The sequence below is a fragment of the Dendropsophus ebraccatus genome, chromosome 2 (assembly GCF_027789765.1).
Source record: "Dendropsophus ebraccatus isolate aDenEbr1 chromosome 2, aDenEbr1.pat, whole genome shotgun sequence".
In the NCBI taxonomy this organism is placed as follows: Eukaryota; Metazoa; Chordata; class Amphibia; order Anura; family Hylidae; genus Dendropsophus; species Dendropsophus ebraccatus.
In genome coordinates, this window is record NC_091455.1 from 15,955,060 (window position 1) to 15,976,027 (window position 20,968).

At 43.9% G+C, this 20,968-nt stretch overlaps 1 protein-coding gene across 4 annotated transcripts in view; it reads right to left on the minus strand.

Moving 5' to 3' along the window:
- The window catches only part of PHF20L1 (PHD finger protein 20 like 1), a 68,621-nt gene that overhangs the window by 40,635 nt on the left and 7,018 nt on the right, over nt 1-20,968 (minus strand). For all 4 annotated transcript variants that reach the window (XM_069957084.1, XM_069957083.1, XM_069957082.1 and 1 more), the window contains exons 2-7: nt 20,115-20,224; nt 8,436-8,607; nt 7,820-7,904; nt 6,298-6,386; nt 5,237-5,441; nt 2,817-2,942 (exon numbers count right to left, since the gene is read on the minus strand). In XM_069957084.1, coding sequence (XP_069813185.1) covers nt 2,817-2,942; nt 5,237-5,441; nt 6,298-6,386; nt 7,820-7,904; nt 8,436-8,607; nt 20,115-20,197 — 760 coding nt within the window. In that variant the 5' untranslated portion in view covers nt 20,198-20,224. The remainder of the gene's footprint in view (nt 1-2,816; nt 2,943-5,236; nt 5,442-6,297; nt 6,387-7,819; nt 7,905-8,435; nt 8,608-20,114; nt 20,225-20,968) is intronic.

Genomic DNA, 20,968 nt, shown 5'->3' on the forward strand with positions numbered 1-20,968 from the left:
GTGGGGGGCAATTTCTCCAGCTTACCTCAACAGATTAACAGCTAGAATGCCAAAGGTGTGCAATGCTGGAATTGCTGCAAAAGGAGGATTCTCTGACCAAAGCAAAGTGTGATGGAAGAACAATGTTATTTCACATACAAATCATTATTTCTAACCTTGTCAATGTCTTGACTCTATTTTCTATTCATTTCACAACGTATGGTGGTGAAGAAGTGACTTTTCATGGAAAACAAAATTGTTTGGGTTACCCCAAACTTTTGAACGGTAGTGTGTGTGTGTGTATATATATATATATATATATATATATATATATATATATATATATATATATATATATATATATATATACACACACACACACACACGTATACATACATACACACACATACATTTCTACAGGACAATGAGCTGGGTGTACATAGGGCCCTTATATGCTCCAACAGGACAATGACCTGGGGGTACATACCTTCTTATAGGACAATGACCTGGGGGTATATAGAACTTTCTGGTATAGGACAATGACCTGGGGGTACACAGACTTTCCTAAAGGACAATGACCTAAGGGTACATATACCTTCCGATAGGACAATGACCTGGGGGTACACAGACTTTCCTATAGGACAATGACCTGAGGGTACATATACCTTCCGATAGGACAATGACCTGGGGATACACAGACCTTTCTAGAGGACAATGATCTGGGGGGGGTACACAGACTTTCCTATAGGACAATGACTTAGGGGTATATAGACCTTCCTATAGAACAATGACCTGGGGGTACACAGACCTTCCTATAGAACAATGACCTGGGGATACACAGACTTTCCTATAGGACAATGACCTGGGGGATACACAGAACGTCCCATAGGACAATGATCTAGGGGTACATAGACTTTCCCTACAGGACTGAAGTTCAGCCATCAATGTCTACAGCAGAACAGAGTGAAGGTTTAGAAACCGCCATCACAGTCTCTTACCCAGCACATCATGGAGCCTATTTGGGAAGAGTTCACTGTTGTCCATATTAGACCAGAAAAGAACTGACAGCATCTAGAGGCCTTACAGCAAGAGGAACCCACAGCATAACCACATAACATGAAAGGCCTTACTTTCTATTACACGGTACTAGGGTACTATTACACGGAACGATAATCGACCCGATAAATACAACGATCAGCCGATGACAGCGATCATTGGCTGATCGTTGATATAGGTTAGAACCTATAATTGTCGGGCGCCGACCACGCATCGCTACATGTAATAGCGCTGCGTGGACGGCGGCTGACGATATACTTTACCTATCCACGCTCATGGGGCTGCTCCTGCGCTGTGCTTCTCCCCGGGTCCCGCGCGCTCCAGCTTCAGAGCGGCCTGTCTCAGCTGACAGGCCGCTCAGCCAATCACTGCCCGGGACCGCCGCAGCTTGTGATTGGCTGAGAGCCTGTCAGCTAAGACAGGCTGCTCTGAAGCTGCAATGCGGGAGACCTGGGGAGAAGCGGACCGTAGGAGCAGCCCTGGAGTGTGGATAGGTAAAGTATACAGTTTAAGCAAGAGCTGCAAGGACATCAGTAACAATGTCCCTGCAGCCCTTGTTAAACGATTATCGGGCCGTGTAATAGGCCCAGTAAACAAGCACCGATCTAGCAGATCGGCGCTCGTTTACAGGTATTATCGGGCCCTATCAGCTTGTCTAATAACACTCTTAGTCACAGCGATTACAAAAGACTGCGGGCCTCACTCATGTATAAGAGGCCATTCACATTTTTAACAACTGAGGATGATGTAAATATGTTAACAAGCATTTCCTTACTGCTCTGGATTGGTTACCAGCAATGCACCATAGCAGAATACACTCCAGAAGGTTCCAGAATCTACAAAAGGAGCTGCTGGGAGATGTGAAGTCAGGCCTAGGAGAAAGTCTTGGATTGGCACCATGCACTTTATTAGGAGATATGCACTATATATGTGGTTTATACTCTGGTTTCCTGTAGTCCACCGCATAGATACATATACATTGCAACCAGTTTTGTGCTTGTGACTCTTTCTTGGGTCACATGACTTACAACCAGAGAGCACATGGGCATTATAGAATTTAGTATAGAGGATTTGGGCACATTCACAAACGAGTCATGAAGTATTGGCACCACTTGGTCCGTGCAGACGCAGAGCGCACTTTTGCCTCACACAGCGGACCGCATGTAAGTTATCAGATTATATATACTGCCAATGTGTGCATGATATTCAACCCCTGACGATACTACTGAGTGTAGCACAACACGTGGGGTAATTCCTACTTACTATTGTCGCCGGCATCATATGTTGTATATTGCACAATGGCATCTGTATTATTGTTTGTACGATATCCATGAATACTGTACAGATGATAAAATCATTAAATATACAATGATTTTATCATAATTCCTCCTCAATCGCCCTCTTTTGCAGGTGGGTCACAAAAACAACATTTAAAAAAACGGCAGCGTTACTCTGGCTGTGAATCCATCATAAAACGGGCTGTAGTTCTATGCATTTATCACATAAATGGTAGTAATTTTCAACCTTTGCAGTTGCAAACCCTAACTCCCATCATGCCCTGTTGGGAGTTGTGATTATGCAACAGCTGTAAAGCCACAGATTGCTGACCACTGATATTCAAAAGGACCCATGACACACATCTAATTACAATGAGAACTGTGTAATACCTCTTTTCTTCAGTGGTGGCACTGCAGGACAATGAAACACTTCTTACCCAACACCAATGACTCTTTCACCCAACAACCATTCATGATAGTTCATCCCCTGGATCAGACATTTACCTGTGATTTTGTTTAGCCGGGCACGCTTTGCTTGAAAGGAGCTGGCTTGGCTGATCTTCCTCTTCAGTACCGCCTCATCTTCTCGCTGCTGAAGGGGCAGTTTCGGAACCTCTTCTAGTGCAGTTTCTGAATCACAGAATATCATTTTTATTAGTAATTGTAGATATTTAATAAACTGAATAAAATCAAAAAAAGAAAAAAAAAGACACATCTAAACCAACAAAAATAAATCCATCTAAACATGGTATCAGTGTAATTGTGCTGAACAGCAGGATAAACATAAAATGTCACTTTTAATGCACTGTGAATAATATATAAATTATTTATTTCTAAAATTTGCAAAATGTAGTTATTATTTACTTTTTTTTTTACATTTATTGCTTCTGTCGGTTGTTACTATTCCAGTGATACCAAATAAATGAACAAAAATAAGTATATAAATAAATATATAAAAATATATACAGTGGTACCTTGGTTTAAGAGTAACTTGGTTTAAGAGCATTTTGCAAGAAGAGCTCACAGTTTTTCAAAATTGTGACTTGGTTTAAGAGCATTGCTTTGGTTTAAGAGCTCCTGGTATTGGGTGGGAGCGTGAGTGGGGGAGGGGCATGGCCTGCATAGCGGGGTCTGCAGCACAGTACTCTGACCCAGGAAGTCTCTCTCACCTTCCAATTTATAGCAGATCCACTTCAGGCTGGGGCTTGCATCAGGGGACAGGACTGTGGGGGTAATCTCTTTATAGCTTTAACCCCTCTCTCCCCGGACAGAGAGTGCTGCTATACTGTGTCCACATCTGCCCTGCTCATTCCTTCATGCTCCCTGCAGTCTCTATCAGTCCTTGTGTTTCCCATCCTCTCCATTCCTGCTATAATGTGCTTGCACTCACACTCAGCTATACACACTGCTGCTATAATGTGCTTGCACTCACACTCAGCTATACACACTGCTGCTATAATGATTATAAAATGATTTTTGGGGCGTGGAACCAATTTTCTACATTTCAATGATTTCTTATGGGAAAATTTGCTTTGGTATAAGAGTGGATTTGGATTACAAGCACGGTCCCGGAACGAATTATGCTCGTAATCCAAGGCACCACTGTATACATATTATATATATATACATATATATATTAACCCTTTCACAACCATGGGTCATTGATGCCCAGGTCGTTTTAGGACATCAGCTTATGGGATCATAATGAAGATGTCCCTATGTCTGCCCCCTCTCCTCTGTCCCCTGCCGCTGTTACAATCTTGTGATTGTCCCCCCCGCCGGCCTCCGTAGCCAGGATGCTACCATTGGGGCTCTGCAGTCACTTCACAGAGCCCTGATGGACAGCGGACAGAGAATTCTCCCTCTGTAGAGGGAGAATTATCTGTCAGAAACCCTATAGATGCTGTGGTCCCCAACACGGATGACAGAGGCTGCTCCTGTGTCATCCTGTGGCGTAAATTAACGTTGCTGCAGCAACATTAATTTACAGTGCAGCGGCGGGAGGGGGTTAACCCCTAGACGACCCAGGACGTAGAGTTACGTCATGGAAGTCTGTCACCAGACGACCCTGGACGTAACTGCGCTTCATAGCAGGTGGGGGCCGGCTGCAGTGAGCAGCCGGGACCTCACCGGTAATGACACGCTGCAGCGACCGCAGCGTTTAAGTGTAAGTGACAGGGGGAGTCCCTGTAGATAGAAAACTGAAAGTACTAGAGCTCTTAGATCAAAGATTTAATCTAACATCAAAATTTGCGCGGTCCACTGGGTCATTTTGGGCCTTGTCCTCAAAGGGTTAATATAATCGCAGCACGCTAACTCAGCAGTCAAGGTATGTTCATTCAGCTTGAAATTCCTCGCCTATTCCTCAGTGTGAACATACCCTTAGCCCTGGATCCTTGCCACGCTGGAGTTCTGGGTTCACATCCCACCAATGTTTGTGTAGGCTTCCTCCCACACCCGAAAGATACAGATGGGTGAATTTGGATTGTAAGCAATAATATGAATTTTTTTATGGGAGACAAAAAGATAGGGCTTTTTTTCACTATCGTGTATTGCAGTGTATTATATACATCTTGGTAGGGTCTAATAGGGGCAGCAGACTTGGGGGCTTTTATTAGGTGCCATGGAAACTCATCGGTACTTTAACAAAAAGAGAACCGTCCTTATGTCAAGGGGATTTTAAGTGCCGGTCACCAATGACGGCCCCATCTAAGGGGTTACAACGTGGAGATGGGAGCTCACTGAACTTGAAAGTTGTCACAGATGCCTGGCTAAGGTACCAACCACAATGAGCAATGATGCATATATCTGTCACTGGGTGGAAATAAGAATCAGACCCAAGAAATATATATCCATTGCTGATCATAAAGGGTTCAATGCGAACTTCTCCTTCACCATAATAAATAATAATGAGTGTTTTGTACCCAGGTTCCGGCTGGACGTTGGCTCTTCCTCCTTGTGGAACAATTCCAGAGGTTTACTAGTGATGGCGTCTTCTTTCTTAGACAAGAGTCTTTGCATTTTCTTCTCCTCCTTGCAGTCTTTATTGCTGTTGACGCTGGTCCTTGGTTTGTTAGAAGGCTTGTTTTTGGCTGCTGCTGCAGCGGCTTTGACTAACGCTATCCAATCCTGGAAAAGAGATCAGAAACAATATATAACTGAGGCTTCAAGCTTTCATGTCATTGACACATGAAGACATAACCTGTACATATATCCTATAAGGGCAAAATGTCCTCTATGGCTCAATACACAGAACCACTCTGGAGTCTGCTCGGACAAATTTTTACATGTGCCTTCATGTGTGATGGGGGTAGCTGTGTCTCCCGGATTGTATTTGACTCATGTAAAAACACAAAGAATTATAAAAAAAAAAAAAAAAGAAGAAGAAAAAAAAGAAAGAAAAACCACTCTGGAGGATCAAAGCTTTCCTGTTATTACAGCTAATTAGTCACCATGTAACACTACATCTTCACTGCAATGCATATTACCATCCTGATCATTCGGGGCTGCCGTCTTGGAAGGTCTCCTTTCTTACCAGTAAACTTAAAGGGGTTATTCCACAATTACAACTTATCCCCTATCTGCAGGATGGAGGATAAGGAACTGATAGAATGGTCTCCAGCCAACCACAAGGAACTGCATCCCTCCAGCTGTTGCAAAACTACAATTCCAACCCTGTTTATGAAGCCAAAAAGTTGTCTGTCCAGGCACGATGAAAATTGTAGTTTTGCAACAGCTGGAGAGCTGCAGGTTCCCCATAAAAAAGAGAACTTTTGGCAGCACATCTATGACTCTGTTCACACTGCAGGTTGCACGCTGCTTCTGGCTTGTTGCACCTTCTGTTTTTTGTCCGCAGGTTCTCCATCCCTTCATTTATAATTTATCTAATACAAAGACACTTGATGGGATGTAGAAATATAATGATTGATAAGATGACATACATAGCAGTGTGATCTAGGGACTTTGAAAGATGTGAAGGGGTTACCTGGCCTTTGGCATCTTCTGGCATAGACTTAATGTGCATCTTTTTTAAGCATCGAATGACCCCATCATAAAACTGCACCGTATAGGTACCTGAGAGGGAGGAAATCATGTAAAAGAGCAATTAGGATCATACAGGTTCAGTAAACATTATATTAACAAGAACTATCTAGGCATATAAAGTCATTTTCTATATTCAAACCCCAACATATAATAGAAAATAAATGCTACAGATATTTATACAGTAAGCTTGGAGGACAGCTTATATCCCTTGGGAAAACGTGTCCGGCCATCACTGTAGGACAAATACCACATTACTTGCAGTAGCCGCTCTTGGCTTGTTGATGCATCATGAGCTTTTAATGTTCATAAATCTGAATTTTCTTATATGTCACCTGATTCTAATTCTTATATGTCAATCTGATTCTAATTAAGACCAGGTGGCTTTTAAATGTTTTTTTTTTAGAAGGGCATGGGCAGAATACCCTTTTAAAGGGGTTATCCAGCATTACAAAAACATGGCCACTTTCTTCCAGAGACAGCACCACTCTTGTCTCCAGTTCAGGTGTGGTTTGCAATTAAGCTCCATTCATTTCAATAGAACTAAGTTACCAAACCTGCACCCAAACTGGAGACAAGAGTGGTGCTGTCTCTGGAAGAAAGTGGCCATGTTTTTGTAGCGCTAAACCCTTTTAAGAATAGGGTCGGCTGGGTGGCCTGGGGTATCTAAGTGCAGGCAAGACAGTTAAAGGAGAAGTCTGGCGAAAATTTTTATTAAAGTATTGTATTGCCCGCCAAAAGTTATACAAATCCCCAATATACACTTATTACGGGAAATGCTTATAAAGGGCTTTTTTCCCTACACTTCCTACTGCATCAAGGCTTCACTTCCTGGATAACATGGTGATGTCACTTCCTGGATAAAGTGGTGATGTCACTTCCTGGATAACAAGGTGATGTCACTTCCTGGATAACATGGTGATGTCACTTCCTGGATAACATGGTGATGTCACTTCCTGGATAACATGGTGATGTCACGACCTGACTCCCAGAGCTGTGCAGGCTGTGGCTGCTGGAGAGGATGATGGCAGGGGGATGCTCAGTGTCCCTCTAGTGCCCTGTGTCCCTCAGTGTCCCCCTGCCATCATTGTCTCCAGCAGCCACAGCCCACACAGCTCTGGGAGTTGGATCATGACATCACCATGTTATCCAGGAAGTGACATCACCATGTTATCCAGGAAGTGAAGCCTTGATACAGTAGTAAGTGCACGGAAAAAAACACACTGATTTCCAGCCTTCCAAAGCACAGGAAAATGAAGGTGGTCAGAAGAGCTGTGACGCAGATGCCAGCAGGATCTGAATGGCGTTGGAACTCCAAAATAACACAGCGCTGAGTGATCATCACAGGTTAGTATACGTGTCGGCCTGCAGCCGGGGCACCAATAAAACAATCTGGGGCAAATGCTTCTTTAACACTTGGAACCCGTGAGATATGGACACAAACGTAGAATAATCATTTCCAGTACCTTCCTTGTTTATAGCCTCAATCTTGGCGGGATAATACCGACAATCTGTCCAACGTGCTAAAACCTCTTCTCCTTCTTTAAAATCCTATTAAGAAAAAAAAAGTTGCGTTGTGAGTAAGGCTAGAAAAGACACAAAAGTCAACTCAGGGCTGTCTGCTTTACAAAGCCCATTGTCATACACCTTATTCTGGAATTGTGAATAAACAGAAGGGGTTTCCCTGTACAGGACCTTTCCAGCTCTTGCTAAACTACAATTCCCATCATACCTGGACTGCCAAAACCGTGGCTGTCCGGGCACAATGGGTATTGTAATTTTGCAAAAAGTCTCTCTGGAGCACCTGCCCTGTCCAAATATATCAGTAATACATATAAGCACAGTGTAATGCCCCATTTCCCCTGTGGAGGCACTGCAGGGAAACACAATACTTGAAGCCAGATTTTCCCCCCAGTGATTACGGCTGATCCCAGGGGGTGCCACCAGGAGGACACACTGAGATAAAGTTCTCGTCAAGAAATTGTTGGAAAAGAAGAACCCATCTAAGTAAATGACACTGCCTGCAATATCTATGTATAAAAGAAGAGCTATGCGTCAATAATACAGAAGATGGGACCGTACAATGTTCTCCTCGTCGTCCCTCAGTCCTTCTTTTCGTAGTGCCGGTCTCTCGAGAGGACGGATGCGGTTGCTGTCCCATTGAATCCATTCATCGTATCGGCTGCTCCAGCGCTCAAAATGGACCAACATTTTCCCCTCTTCATAATCCATCTTCTCTATCTTTGATGGATACCTAATAAAAGAAAACGAAGACTATAAATACACAACAATTAATGTAGTACACACACAAACACACACACACACTTCGTTGTCTGGTGAAACACTACAAAGCACCTACCCCTCACTGATAGCCTATAACATGTGCAGTGCGCTGCACTGAACAGGATGGCAATGTGCTGGGTGGCCAATGGGTGACATGTGGATTTGCACAGTGCGATGTAAGAAAAAAAAAACAGAGGCACATCAAGGAAGGGGGTCACACTACCCAACCTAAAGGGGATGAGATTATTAAGTTCAGGAAGCAGCACTGTGTACATACAGTAGTAGGAACCCAAGGGACATCTGCCCAGACCTTCATGGGTGGTTAGAGATAAGGGAAGCCTTGATTTACCTTTAAGGGACAGTGCTGATCATCTGGAGAAGGTAGACAGGCTTACAGATTACAGTTACACAGCCCAGACACTCTACTGCACACAGCAGTAGCTAAGCCCCATCCCCATATACCTGTTACTAGAGACAGACTAGGCCTAACAACAGGCAGTGGACAACAGACTGCAGAGAAGCGAGACACTTAGTTATCAAGAGATTGTTTTTATTCTAGGTATAAGAAGTCATTTTTGGTAAATTAAGTAATTTATAAATATGTTAGGAGTCATACATAGGGTATCATGTGAAGGGAAGGTGCTTGAACCATTTCAGTCTAAAGTAAGCAAAGGTTATAGGTTTCAGAACTCTCTAAGATCCACTATAGTAGTTTGAAAAGTTCTCACTATTTTCGGAACCTCTTTAATCTCTTCCTGTCATTGAATGGTGAGATCAGACAGCTCATGCCGTTTATGCCTTATTATTGGACATTTTGATCCCTACCTGTTTTATACCGATACCACTATGATATCTAAATTGTTTCTTACTGGAGTATTAATTGTTGTCTTTGTACGTTTACAAAATATAAAAGATTAAAATAAAGAAGGTTTATAAAAAAAAAAAATTTAAACTTCATTTACAATATGGCGACTGAAGGGTAGATTCGCACACACCGGATCCGCTGCGGATCCCTTGGCTGTCATTTTCAATGAGAATACATATATAGATTTGTAAATTTGTAAAGATTTGTAGATTTGTCCTAAAATGAACCTCTCTTCCTTTCCTCAAGAAATCAAAGCTGCCACCCTTCTCCAACAAGTATCAAATCAACTGGTGTCATAAAGTTGTACAGATTTATAAGCTACTTCTATTTAGAAATCTCCAGTTTTCCAGTACTTATCAGCAGCTGTACGTCCTGCAGGAAGTGGTGTGTTCTCTCCAGTGTGACACAGTGCTCTCTGCTGCCACCTCTGTCCATGTAAAGAACTGTCCAGAGCAGGAGAGGATTTCTATGGGAATTTGTTACTGCTCTGGACTAGTGATGCACCGAAATATCGATACTACTATCGATATTCCGGGCAAAAATAGGGTTCGGTTTTAGGATTTCCTGGTATCAATACTTTATGTTAAGCTGCCAAAGTATAGCGCAGAGAACACGTCCGGCAGCTAGCTGAGCGCTAGATGAGTTCTCTGTGTGCCGCCCCCCGGCCCCCTGGTGTCACCTCCTCTGCCCGGCACACTCTCTGCTTACGGTGGCGCCAAATTCAAATAGATGGCTATTTTACATAGTTAATTCCGCTGTCACAGCTGACAGCGGCATTTAATCTATCCCGAGCCACGCATTATGCAGCAGGACTGCTGCATATGTAGCGCCCCCCACTGCCAATGACTGCGGCCTGGGCAATCATTTAACCATTTCCCCTCGGGACCCAACGGTGCAGTAGGGTCCCTCACACCAGCCAGTTCCCCCCCCTCTGGTCACCAGCCTGTGGTCAAAGGTCAAACAGTAGCCTTGGAGGACAGTGGGGGTGCAAAGGACTACAGGGATCGGCGTTATTGTGGGCGAGCTCCCGGGACCGTCTGATACTATAAGGGGAGGAGTGGAGCAGGTGCGTGTGGAGCAGGGGTGGAGTAGGTGGGTGTCCGTGACCTCTCAAGATCTCAGCCGCGCACAGTGTGAGGGGACGCGCCCTCTTCCTGGACATGACAAACTAGTGAGTGAGGGGAGGGAACCAGACTTGGGGGGGATGTGTATTATATATGTGTGTATAGACATGTGTAGAGGTGTATCAGTGTGTGTGTGTATATGTATGTATTTGTGTGTACGGACATGTGTAGAGGTATATCAGTGTGTATGTAGATATATAGATAGATATGTGTGTATATATATATATATATATACACACACACACACACACACACACATATATACACACATATACATATACACACACATACAGACAGCATATATGAGGGTGTATATGAACATGACCAACTGGTGAGTGACGGGGAGGGGACCAGACATGGGGGTATGTGTATACGTGTATCAGGATAGATATATGTGTGTATAGCACACGCCAGCCGCCCCCCCGTCAGGTGCAGCGGGGCCCCTTAACCGCCTCCCCTACATTCCCCCGGGGCCTGCCAGTACAGTGGCGCAACAACTCCCAGCATTATGCTGAGAGATTGAGGGGGATTATAAAGTGTAAAAAAAAAGGGGGGGGGGTGTTAAAAAAAAAAAAATCATAAAAGTTTTAATAATCCCCCTTTTCCCTTCTTTCAAAAAAGTTTAAGGGTACAAACCCACACACCGTATACGCAGCAGATACGCAACAAATACGCAGCAGATTTGTTGGTACAGATTTGATGCTGTGTTCAGTTATTTAGATCTAATCTGCTGCGTATTTGCTGTGTGTTTGCTGCGTATCTGTGCCCTAACTTTGCACCACCCCTCCGTCCCTCCTCCCCACCCTCTTCATTATTAGGAATGCTACTGGAACAATACACATCTGCCAGGGCATGTGATCGGCATGTGATCGGTCATGGGAGCAGGAAAAAAAAAAGGTATTCAACCTGTGCAAGGACTTGTTTTAATAAAGGGGTTTTTACCCTTAGGGTACAAACACACACACCGTATACGCAGCAGATCTGATGGTGCAGAATGGATGCTGTGTTCAGTTACTTAGATCTAATCTGCTGCGTATTTGCTGTGTATCGCAGCAGTAAATACGCTGCGTATACGGTGTGTGTTTGTACCCTAAGATAGTATATACCTCACTAATATAGTGCGTACTACCCTCCCTCTGCTCTTGTGTCACAGTGTCCTAGATAAGAATAGGAGTATAATTTAGTATGTCCGCACGGTGGTCCTCCCACATAGCACAGACTTGCAATATACACTTTCACGAGAAGTAGACAGGGGCGCTCACCGATTCCTTGGGACCAGCATTTAGTTATAACAAACAAATAAAGTCCACCATGTCTGCAGAGCAGGAACGAACGCTGAAACACGGACGCAGGCAGCAGCTGCTGAGCGAAAGTGAGAGACGGCTGCTGCCTGCGTCCGTGTTTCAGCGTCCGTTCCTGCTCTGCAGAGATGGTAGACTGGCTATTTGTCTGTTATAAATAAATGCTTACTAATAGTGTTACCGCTGATAGTACTGGCGGCAGCGGAAATTGCTTAATTTACCCCTGACAGAAAGTGGATAATAAAAGATCTACACAATGGGGAGGGGGGCACCTGTATCCATCAGCAACCTGGCGTATGGCACAGACTTCTGCACAATCCACCTGGTCTGCGCAAAAATCTGTCTTTGCTGTGGGTGCAAGTCCCGCTCACCCGATGGGCGAATGGCGCAAATAGGTGTAAACTATGGCAGAAACGTGCACCTCCTCAGGAGCAGATGTAGATGTCTGCGCCCACAGTGCAAAAGCCACAGGTCCCAGAGGTTTTACTAGGAGGCGTGCAACTACTATAAATCTGCTGGGGAGAATGGTAGTGAGGCATAGGAGTATGCCAGTCCTGATACATGTCCCCCACAGTGTATGGTCTCCAGCTCCCCACTCTATCCACAGACAACACATCCTCCTCTAGTGTCTGAAGAGACCTGGCTGCATCCTGTCTCTGCAGCATTTCCATCTTTATATACCTGAAGTTGGAATACCCCTTTAAAGTCAATATGTGTGTATGTAGCAGTGTTAAGTATGTGCAGCAAAGCTGTTTATGTGTGTGCACTGTGTGTGTAGCAGAGCTATGTATGTAACGTGTGTGCGCAGCAAGCTCTGTGTGTGTGGGGGGGGGGGGGTAGCAGAGCTGTATATGTAATGTGTGTGCAGCAAGCTGTGTATATGTGTGTAGCAGAGCTATGTATATAATGTGTGTGTGCAGCAAGCTCTGTGTGTGTGGGGGGGGGTAGCAGAGCTGTATATGTAATGTGTGTGCAGCAAGCTGTGTATATGTGTGTAGCAGAGCTATGTATATAATGTGTGTGTGCAGCAAGCTGTGTATGTGTGAGGCAGAGCTATGTATGATGTGTGTGTGCAGAAAGCTGTGTATATGTGTGTGCAGCAAGTTGTGTATATAATGTGTGTGCAGCAAGCCTATGTATATAATGTGTGTAGCAGAGCTATGTATATAAGTGTGCATCAAGCTGTGTATGTGTGTAGCAGAGCTATGTATATAATGTGTGTGTGCAGCAAGCTGTGTATATGTGTGTAGCAGAGCTATGTATATAATGTGTGTGTGCAGCAAGCTGTGTATGTGTGTGTAGCAGAGCTATGTATATAATGTGTGTGTGCAGCAAGCTGTGTATATGTGTGTAGCAGAGCTATGTATATAATGTGTGTGTGCAGCAAGCTGTGTATGTGTGTAGCAGAACTATGTATATAATGTGTGTGTGCAGCAAGCTGTGTATATGTGTGTAGCAGAGCTATGTATATAATGTGTGTGTGCAGCAAGCTGTGTATGTGTGTGTAGCAGAGCTATGTATATAATGTGTGTGTGCAGCAAGCTGTGTATATGTGTGTAGCAGAGCTATGTATATAATGTGTGTGTGCAGCAAGCTGCGTATGTGTGTAGCAGAGCTATGTATATAATGTGTGTGCAGAAAGCTGCGTATGTGTGTAGCAGAGCTATGTATATAAGTGTGCATCAAGCTGTGTATGTGTGTAGCAGAGCTATGTATATAATGTGTGTGTGCAGCAAGCTGTATATGTGTGTAGCAGAGCTATGTATATAATGTGTGTGTGCAGCAAGCTGTGTATGTGTGTAGCAGAGCTATGTATATAATGTGTGTGTGCAGCAAGCTGTGTATGTGTGTAGCAGAGCTATGTATATAATGTGTGTGTGCAGCAAGCTGTGTATATGTGTGTAGCAGAGCTATGTATATAATGTGTGTGTGCAGCAAGCTGTGTATGTGTGTAGCAGAGCTATGTATATAATGTGTGTGTGCAGCAAGCTGTGTATATGTGTGTAGCAGAGCTATGTATATAATGTGTGTGCAGAAAGCTGCGTATGTGTGTAGCAGAGCTATGTTCAGATATTATGTGTGTGCAGCAAGCTGTGTATATGTGTAGCAGAGCCATGTATATAATGTGTGTGTGCAGCAAGCTGTGTATATGTGTGTAGCAGAGCTATGTATATAATGTGTGTGTGCAGCAAGCTGTGTATATGTGTGTAGCAGAGCTATGTATATAATGTGTGTGTGCATCAAGCTGTATATGTGTGTAGCAGAGCTATGTATATAATGTGTGTGTGCAGCAAGCTGTGTATATGTGTGTAGCAGAGCTATGTATATAATGTGTGTGCAGAAAGCTGCGTATGTGTGTAGCAGAGCTATGTATATAATGTGTGTGTGCAGAAAGCTGCGTATGTGTGTAGCAGAGCTATGTATATAATGTGTGTGCAGCAAGCTGTGTATATGTGTGTAGCAGAGCTATGTATATAATGTGTGTGTGCAGAAAGCTGCGTATGTGTGTAGCAGAGCTATGTTCAGATATTATGTGTGTGCATCAAGCTGTGTATGTGTGTAGCAGAGCTATGTATATAATGTGTGTGCAGCAAGCCTATGTATATAATGTGTGTAGCAGAGCTATGTATATAATGTGTGTGCAGAAAGCTGTGTATATGTGTGTAGCAGAGCTATGTTCAGATATTATGTGTGTGTGCAGAAAGCTGTGTATATGTGTGTAGCAGAGCTATGTATATAATGTGTGTGTGCAGCAAGCTGTGTATGTGTGTAGCAGAGCAATGTATATAATGTGTGTGTGCAGCAAGCTGTGTATGTGTGTAGCAGAGCTATGTATATAATGTGTGTGCGCAACAGGCTGTGCCTACTGTTTTATACCAGACGGAAACTAGTGACAAACATTTTCTATTTTCTTTTGCCTAAATCGGGGCTGCATCCCATAGTCAGATGAGCATTATACCCCAAAAATTATTAGAACAAAGGGCATATTGCAGTTTGTAAGTTTCGCTAGTATTTCACTTTGCATTATGCATCTTATTTCAATATCAACCATTGGTTACACTTGTAGGACTAAAATACTTTGCAAATACAGTGGTGCCTTGGATTACGAGCATAATCCGCTCCAGGACCGCGCTTGTAATCCAAATCCACTCTTAAATCAAAGCAAATGCTCCCATTAAAAAAAAAAAAAAAAATCAATAAAATTACGAAAATTGGTTACAGAGAAGCAGGGCTGCTGTCAGAGGTCTGTGTGGTCACATGACAGCAGTGTGGAAGGGAGTGTGATCAGCATGGACCAATCAGGAAGTGATAATCACAGAAATGTGCAGGAGGACAGTGACAGAAACCTCTCTATACAGCAGTGTGAATGTAAGTGTAAGTGCAGGCACCTTATAGCAGGAATGGAGAGGATGGGAAACACAAGGGCTCACAGAGACTGCAGGAAGCATGAAGGACTGAACAGGACATATGTGGGCACATAGAGGGGTCACAGCTATAAAGAGATTACCTCCACAGTCCTGTCCCCTGATGTAAGCCCCAGCCTGAAGTGGATCTGCTATGATTTGGAAGGTGAGGGAGACTTCCTGGGTCAGAGTACAGTCCTGTAGACCCCGCTATGCAGACCATGCCCCTCCCAACTCCCGGCTTCCACACAGTACAGGGAGCTCTCAAACCAAAGCAATCCTCTTAAACCAAGTTACAATTTTTAAAGGCTGTAAGCTCTTTTTGCAAAACGCTCTTAAAGGGGTTAGAGCTGGATTCTACAAAAACATGGCCACTTTTCCCCCTCTCTTGTCTCCAGTTCAGGTGCGGTTTGCAATTAAGCTCCATTTACTTCAATGGAACGGAGTTTGAAACCCCACCAAATCTGGAGACAAGAGAGGGAGGAAAAAGGCCATGTTTTTGTAGCACTGGATAACCCCTTTAATCCAAGTTACTCTTAAACCGCCGAGGTACCACTGTACATTCATTTGCCTCCTTCTCCTGATATGCTGCTCCCTACCTTCCACTGTTGACCGCTTGTTCTCTAGGATACTGACCACTTCTCTGTTCTAAAAGCAGCAATCTCATTGGTGTGTGTGTGTGTATATATATATTACAGAATACATACACTATGGGGGGGATTTATGAAGCCCCAAAAGCTTATATCTTTTGGTGTAAAGGGGCCAGATGCAAATAAATTTATTGCCAAGCGCCTGTTTTGCAAATATATTGGCCCTTCTATACCCATTGCACCAAAGGGGTGGGGAGGGGGCAGAACGCTGTCTCTGGGTGTGCTAAATGTATCCTTTTAAATGATAAGAAAACCTATGGCAGCTATGAGCAGTGCAGGGGCAGTGCGCCTCTACATAAATGCCAGGATTAATAAATGTCCCCCTATATCTCTATACAATTACATTATAGCTATATATATGAACCAGGCAGACCACTGCTTTTAGAGGAGAGTGGTGGTCTGTAACCTTGACAACGAGCGGTCAACAGTGCAAGGTAAAGAGCAGCATATCAGGAGGAGGAGACAAGTTTGGTAAATGAATGTATTTGCATAAATATTTAACGTGACATATCCTCCAAGTATAAACTATATTAGCTGAGATGGGAAGACTCCCCAATGCACAGACAGCCACTGCATGTACAGTTTACACCCATGAGGACACAGTGGGGGCTGCATATGGAAACATTTACCACCAAAACCAAAAATAGTAAAATGCATAAAAACAAACAGTATTTTGTGCATTAACCTTTCACCACCATGACAATTTCCACATATTGACACAAAAACGTGTCACTTCCACCTGTCCACATCAGGGAATAAGTGTCTGCTTACAATGTATATAGATCAAGAGCTCTGTCTACAAGTGGTCAAAGGGAACAGGACTCACAGGCTCTCACTCTACAAGGGGGAGGGGAAAGCAGGACTCACAGGCTCTCACTCTACAAGGGGGCGGGGAAAGCAGGACTCACAGGCTCTCACTCTACAAGGGGGCGGTGGGGAAAGCAGGACTCACAGGCTCTCATTCTACAAGGGGGCGGGGAGAGCAGGACTCACGGGCTCTCACTCTAAAAGGGGGCGGGGAAAGCAGGACTCACTCTACAAGAGGGAGGGGAAAGCAGGACTCATGGGCTCTCGCTCTACAAGGGGCGGGGAAAGCAGGACTCACAGGCTTTCAGTCTACAAGGGGGCGGGGAAAGCAGGACTCACTCTACCAAGGGGGCGGGGAAAGCAGGACTCACAGGCTCTTAATCTAGAAGGGAGCGGGGAAAGCAGGACTCACTCTACCAAGGGGACAGGGAAAGCAGGGCTCACAGGCTCTCACTCTACAAGGGGGCGGGGAAAGCAGGACTCATGGGCTCTCACTCTACAAGAGGGTGGGGAAAGCAGGACTCACAGTCTCTCCCTCTACAAGGGGGCGGGAAAAGCAGGACTCATGGGCTCTCACTCTAGAGGGGTCGGGGAAAGCGGGAATCACAAGCTCACTCTACAAGTGGTAAAGGGAGCAGGACTCACAAGCTCTCTCTCTCTCTCTACAAGTGATAAAGAGAGGACTGACAGGCTCTCTCTCTGAGTGGTAAAGGGAGGAGGACTCACAGGCTCTCATTCTCTTTGAGTGGTAAAGGGAGGAGGCCTCACAGGCTCTCTCTCTCTCTCTCTCTGCGTGGTAAAGGGAGGAGGACTCACAGGCTCTCATTCTCTCCGAGTGGTAAAGGGAGGAGGACTTACAGGCTCTCTCTCTTTATGAGTGGACGGGGTAAAAACACCTAAATTGTGAATATAGTCCAAATCCCTTTCTCTTTGGTTTATAGTTTTGATAAGTTTTATTACTAATCAACGTTAGTTATTTAAAGCCATATTGCCATGAGGAGTAAATGCAATGATGAAACACATGGATGCAACAGGACTTCCTCAAATGGATATTCTCATCTCATCCTGACAGCAGCTCCCTGTGTACCTCATAGAAATAAAATCAGACTCTGCTCCTCCAGGCTGTGCTATCTTGCTCTGTGGTGAGTTTGTCCATAAGATGGCCGACATGAAGGAGCATGTGATCATGCCCCACCCCCCAGTGTCAACCACTGATCATGTATATGCCTATGGAGGACATATGGGGGGCAAAGCATGGTCACATGTTCCTCCATGTCAGCAACCTTATGGACAGCCTCACCACAGAGCAAGATAGCACAGCCTGGAGGAGGGGTGTCTGATTTTAGCTCTGAGGTACACAGGGAGCTGCTGTAATGGAGTAATGTGAATACACTCACACAAAACTATTTTATTATAAAGTGGCCAACTCCTTTAAATATTTTTGCAAATACTTCAGACTAGACAACGAGCTGTCAACAATGGGAGGGAAAGAGCAGCATATCAGGAAGAGAAGATTGCTAAATAAATATATTTTCCAACATGTGACAAGTCCTACAAGTATAACTGAGATGGGAATAGCCTCTTCATAGAACTCCGGCCAATTTTTTTTTCTTTCAGATTAACTGGTGTCTGGAAATATTGAACATGTTCCGTAATTGTAAACTTCATTTACAATATGGCGCTGCTTCCCTCCTTAAAGGGGCACTCTGCAGAAAGTAAATGTTTTTCAAAACATCTGGCGTCACAAAGTTTTACAGATTTGTAATTTACTTCTATTTAAAAATCTCCAGTCTTCCCATACTTATCAGCTGCTGTATGTCCTGCAGGAAGTGGTGTATTCTTTCCAGTCTGTGTCCGACTGGAAAGAATACACTACTTCATGCAGGACATACAGCAGCTGATAAGTATGGGAAGACATGAGATTTTTAAAAAAGTAAGTCAATTACAAATTTATATAACTTTTTGACACCAGTTGATTTAAAAAGGAAAATAAATTACCCCTTTAATGTTTTCTATGACTTTCCCTACTTGTATACCAGGTTGTTGATTAACAATATTTAGTCATTCCTAATATGTGACATCTAATAACCACTTAACATTCATGGAAACAAGTGTAAGCTAAATGGGTCGGTCTTACACATTTATAAACTCTTCACACAGCAAATAATAAAGGTTTTATTGCTTGATATCCCACCCCTGGGCTCCACACATCACCAGTATGGTGGTAAGGAATAGGCTGGTCAGACTGGCAGTAAAGCAAACTCTGCCCATCACTCAGGAAGGTCTCGGAGGTGATATACCAGGCTAGCAAACATTTTGATGTGTAAAAAAAAAAAAAACCTTTTTGCATTATGACAGCTCTACACAGGTGTAAAGGGTAAATTTTGCAGTTTTCATACCTTATTTTATATCATACACCATGGTGCTTGTTCAAGTAAAAAGTGATCTTTTATCAACTGCAGATTGTGTTAAGTGGGCTGGGCCTTGCGGCATTCACGTCACTTAGCCCCGCCCGCCGCACCACCGTTGGCCCTGCCCCCTTAACGCCCATTGGTGGGCCAACCTAGAGGGGGTGGGGTCTAGACCGGCCAGCCTGTTCCAATGATCGGCGAGGGGGCAGGGCCAACGGCGGCGCTTTGAGCGGGGCTAAGTTGCACAAATACAGCGAGGCTTTGCCCACTTTGCACAATCTGCAGTTGATAAAAGATGACTTTTTACTTGAACAAGCACCATGACGTAGGATATAAAATAAGGTATAAAAACCGCTAAATTTACCCTTTACACCTGTGTAGAGATGTCAGAATGCAAAAAGGAGGTGACAGTGTCACTTTTTTTTTAAAATCAACTGGTGCCAGAAATTTGAGATTTACTTCTAAAAAAAAATCTACAGTCTTCCAGTACTTACCAACTGCTGTATGTCCTGCAGGAAGTGGTATATTCTTTTCAGTCAGTAGACCAGAAAAGGTTTTCTTTGGGGATTTGCTGCTGCTCTGGACAGTTCCTGACACACACAGAGGTGGCAGAAGAGAGCGCTGTGTCAGACTGGAAAGAATACACCACTCCCTGCAGAACATATGGCAGCTCATAAGTACTGGAAAACTGGAGATTTTTTTTTAATAAAAGTTAATTACAAATCTCTGGCACCAGCTGATTTGATACAAAACTCCTTTAACACCAAGTCATCTATTCTGGCAAAAATATGTTTTTACAAGGTTGTTGCTTGTCCTGGCCATACGCAGATACAGAATTATTGTCATTTTACACCCATGAATACACATTTATAACAAACAAAAAAATATAAAATGTAAATGACAAAACTGCGGGTACCATTTCTGCAGGTAGTCCTGCGCTTCTAACCGAGCGCCAATCTCAAATGTGATTCCAGGGCGGATCGGAGGCTTCTTACTCATCTTAGAGACTTCTCTTCTCCCCCCGACCTATAGAAGAACAGAAGGGATTGGGGATCAGAAAACCACTGTATCCAGGACATGAAAAGGTGAATGTACCATAGAGAATCAGCACAACACAAACACAGCGTACACACCACCACAAACGCCAGCACAACTACATCAAGTGCTTGCCGATTCCAGCAGGATGTGCCAACAATCTATGTCAATGAGGATTACTAGGCTGCTTTCCAAAGTTCTCAGCTCACAGAAGCAATCCTAATATCTGGATTTTTTAATGTTTGATTTTAGTGTTGCTCATGGAGATACGCAGCACCAGGGAACGTCTGGCCACTGTGGTCCCCCATTCTTGAGATGATGGGGGCCCCACTGGACAAACCCCCACTTACTGTTAGCTTAAAAGGGACACTATATAGATTTGTACTTTACTTACTTATTTATGAATCGCAAGTCTTCCAGTACTTATCAGCTGCAGGAGGTGGTGTATTGTTTCCAGTCTGACACAGTGCTCTCTGCTGCCACCTCTGTCCATGTCAGGAACTGTCCAGAGCAGCAGCAAATCTCCATAGAAAACCTCTCCTGCTCTGGAAAGTTCCTGACATGGTCAGAGGTGGCAGCAGAGAGTACTGCGTCAGACTGGAGAGAATACACCACTTCCTGCAGGACATACAGCAGCTGATCAGAGCTACTAGTTATACAGATTTGTACTTTTACTAAATTTACTAGAAGTGAATTGCAAATGTCTGGCATCAGTTGATTCGCAAGTAAAAAAAT